We start from the raw sequence: 2922 nt of genomic DNA on the forward strand, positions 1-2922 counted from the left end.
CCCCACCAAAGCCCCCCCCCCCCCCCCCCACTGGAAAGAAATGAGAATTCTGGAGGAAAAAAAAAACCCACCAGAGCCATATGGAATTCTCTATTTTTTCCCCTCACACCATCTGGTTTGGGATCTAAGTACAGAATGGCAACTTGGGTGATTTGAGAGCCAACAAAATCTCCAAGCAACTGGAAAGGAGCTAAGGTGGCTGGGCTCGGTGCCCTCGCTCCGGGGCCCTAGCTGCCTTCTTCGTACCTTGCTGCGTAAGCTCTGTGTGGCTGGCTCCGGCCACACAGGGTCCCCAGTGTGTGTGCCGCAAAGGCGGATTTGTTCCAATGATTTTAGCCAATACACACAAAAAGGGACAACAGCGTGCGGGTATAAGGGCGTCGCAGGATCCGGGAAGGTGATTCTATACACCGAGTTCGGTTTCCTCCCGTTTAGACAACAGCCTGCCTGTTCATGGAATTCTCACCTGTTAAGTGTCACCAGCGATGGGACACTATCAAGAGGTCGACATTCCTCGTCATACGGTCCCAGAATCCCCCAAACTCCGAAAGCGAAGGACTTGGGGCTCTTGTCTGGCTCATCCGGCAGCACAACCTGTTCCGATCTGAACCTGATGCCACAACCTGACCTGAACAGGCGAGCACGTGCCGGTCTTGGGTTCCCCAGGGAGATAAGCGTGCCGGACCCATGGGAGCGCCCAGGCCTGGCTGGTGGCACCGCGCAGCACACAGGGTGTGCACCCCGTTCCCTCCCCAAATCCCAAACCCAAGTCTGAAACAAATTTGGCCCCCAAAGTTTTGGGGGGAAAATGAAGCCTATATTTCACTGCTGCTCAGAATGGCCGCAGCCCTGCCTCCAGCTGTANCTGGGGGTGGGTGGGGGGGGATTTCTTTTTAACAAGAATTTGAGATACAATTCACCTACACAAGTCGCCTGTCTTAAGTGTACAATTCAGCGACTCAGAGCGCGTTCACAGAGCTGTGTAGCCATCGGTAGAGCGTAACTTTAGAACACTCCCATGACTCCAAAAAGGATCCCTTATAGGCACGAGCAGTCGCTGCCCACTCCCCCTCTCCTCCAGCCTCTGGCAAACACGAGCCCACCTTCTGTCTCTCTGCATTTGCCAATTCTGGAAACTTAATATAAATGGAGTCACCAAGAGTTGGTCAGTTATGTCTGGCTTCTTAGCATAGTGTTTCTGAGTCTCATCCATGTTGTCCTATCTATCAACATTTCATCCCATTTTATTGCTGAATAGCATTCCACTATGGATATATCATGTCTAACAGCAATTTTTAAAAATGTTTGTTTATTTATTCTGAGAGAGAGGGAGGCAGAGAATCCCAAGCAGGCTCTGCGCTGTCAGCGCAGAGCCGGACGCAGGGCTTGATCTCACAAACCGTCTAACAATAATTCTTGAATCAAGATTCCAGAACCCTCTCCATTCTTTACAGGATCCACGAGAACAAAGGTCTGATGTCACTTCTTGCTCACTCTTCCTAACTGGCACCGTGTGTGCCCGCACACACCCATGCACACACGTACACAGCACGGGTGCCTGACAGCCACATGTCAAAAGAAGGAATGCATCATTCAAGACGTAGAACTCAACCCGACATCAGATTTCACGGTAATTGACCTGAAGCCCCAGTTTAGGTTTTAAGAGAAACAAAGTTTTATTCAATTAATTACAGGTGTCACGACTCTGTGACCCAGTGAGTGTCTCACGCTGTAGGTCAGGGTTGCTCTTTCTCTGGTTGTGGCTCCCGCCCCACCGCTCCTGACCGGTTCCTGAAAACACATGCAGTGCAAGTACTACGGGATCCTGAAAAACCAGAGCGATACCTGAGGCCTTTGTGGTGCTTACGTGATCCGCCACCCTCCCTTTGGATCCACAGCTTAAGTAACCTGAGGTCACCGGAGTCGTAGCTGACCGAGCCGGGTAATAAGATACGTGCAGGCTTTGGGAACGCGGAGCGTGGGCGTTCACACCGCTCGCTGTTCTCCCTGCCCCTGGACCCCCACGTGTCCCTCCAACCTAGCACCTGGCGGTTCTGAGGGACCAGTGCTCCTCAAGAGCAAGGCAACAGGAAACCAGACCCAACAGACCTACCTGATGGGACCGAGCACACAGTTATCCGATCCTCGTGTCATGGGCTTGGATTTTTCCTCGTCAAAGACCATGGCTGATGTTCAGACAGAGCGCTGCAAAGCACTGTGGCCTGGAGGCCGTCTGGGGACACTCATGGCTCCTGGAGAGTCCCGACCCCGTCTCTGGCGCCATGGAGGCCACACGTGCCACACACCTCCCCGCCCCTCCCCCCCCGTTACTGGCTCAGACGTTGGAAAATTTCGGAGTTAACCCAAAGGTTCATGTCATTGCACACTGCTCCCTTTGAGAAGAGGAGGTGAGGGCGAGGAGAGGGGAAGGAGGGAGAAGAAAGAGGCAAAAGATGGGGTGGAATGGAGAGGAGGAGAAAAACAAAAGATGATTACAAAAATTTTAAAGGGCCACTTCCACCCACGCCCCTGTGGACAAATTAACGCATCAAACAAAACATGAAATATCACCACACCGAAAGAGCCATCACAAATATTCAAGATAACAGTTGACTTGCTATTCGAATTCACCCCGAGGCTGTATTTACCTGGACTGCTCAAGGGGCTAGCCCTGTCCCCCAGGGCTGGCACGGGATGGTACTGGTGGTTCTTTGAGCCTGGGTACATCCAGTGGTACCTGCCAATTTCCATTCCAGCTCTGCTGCTCACTGCCAATTTCAGGTGGCAAAGAGTCAGTGTCTCTATCTCTGGCAAAGATTCTATATCAGCATTTATTCTTTTACCACAGAGTTAAAGGCAACGGGGAGTTTAAACAATACGCTACTGAAACACAACCTTTCTGTACTGTCTGGTCAACTAGGC

At 51.7% G+C, this 2922-nt stretch overlaps 1 protein-coding gene across 1 annotated transcript in view; it reads right to left on the bottom strand.

Moving 5' to 3' along the window:
- Positions 1–2922, bottom strand: part of GPM6B (glycoprotein M6B) — a 38279-nt gene that overhangs the window by 27005 nt on the left and 8352 nt on the right. The window contains 1 exon segment of the mRNA XM_077761389.1: positions 2649–2768. Coding sequence (XP_077617515.1) covers positions 2649–2768 — 120 coding nt within the window.

The sequence above is a fragment of the Crocuta crocuta genome, unplaced genomic scaffold, assembly GCF_008692635.1.
Source record: "Crocuta crocuta isolate KB4526 unplaced genomic scaffold, BGI_CrCroc_1.0 scaffold593, whole genome shotgun sequence".
Taxonomy (NCBI): domain Eukaryota; kingdom Metazoa; phylum Chordata; class Mammalia; order Carnivora; family Hyaenidae; genus Crocuta; species Crocuta crocuta.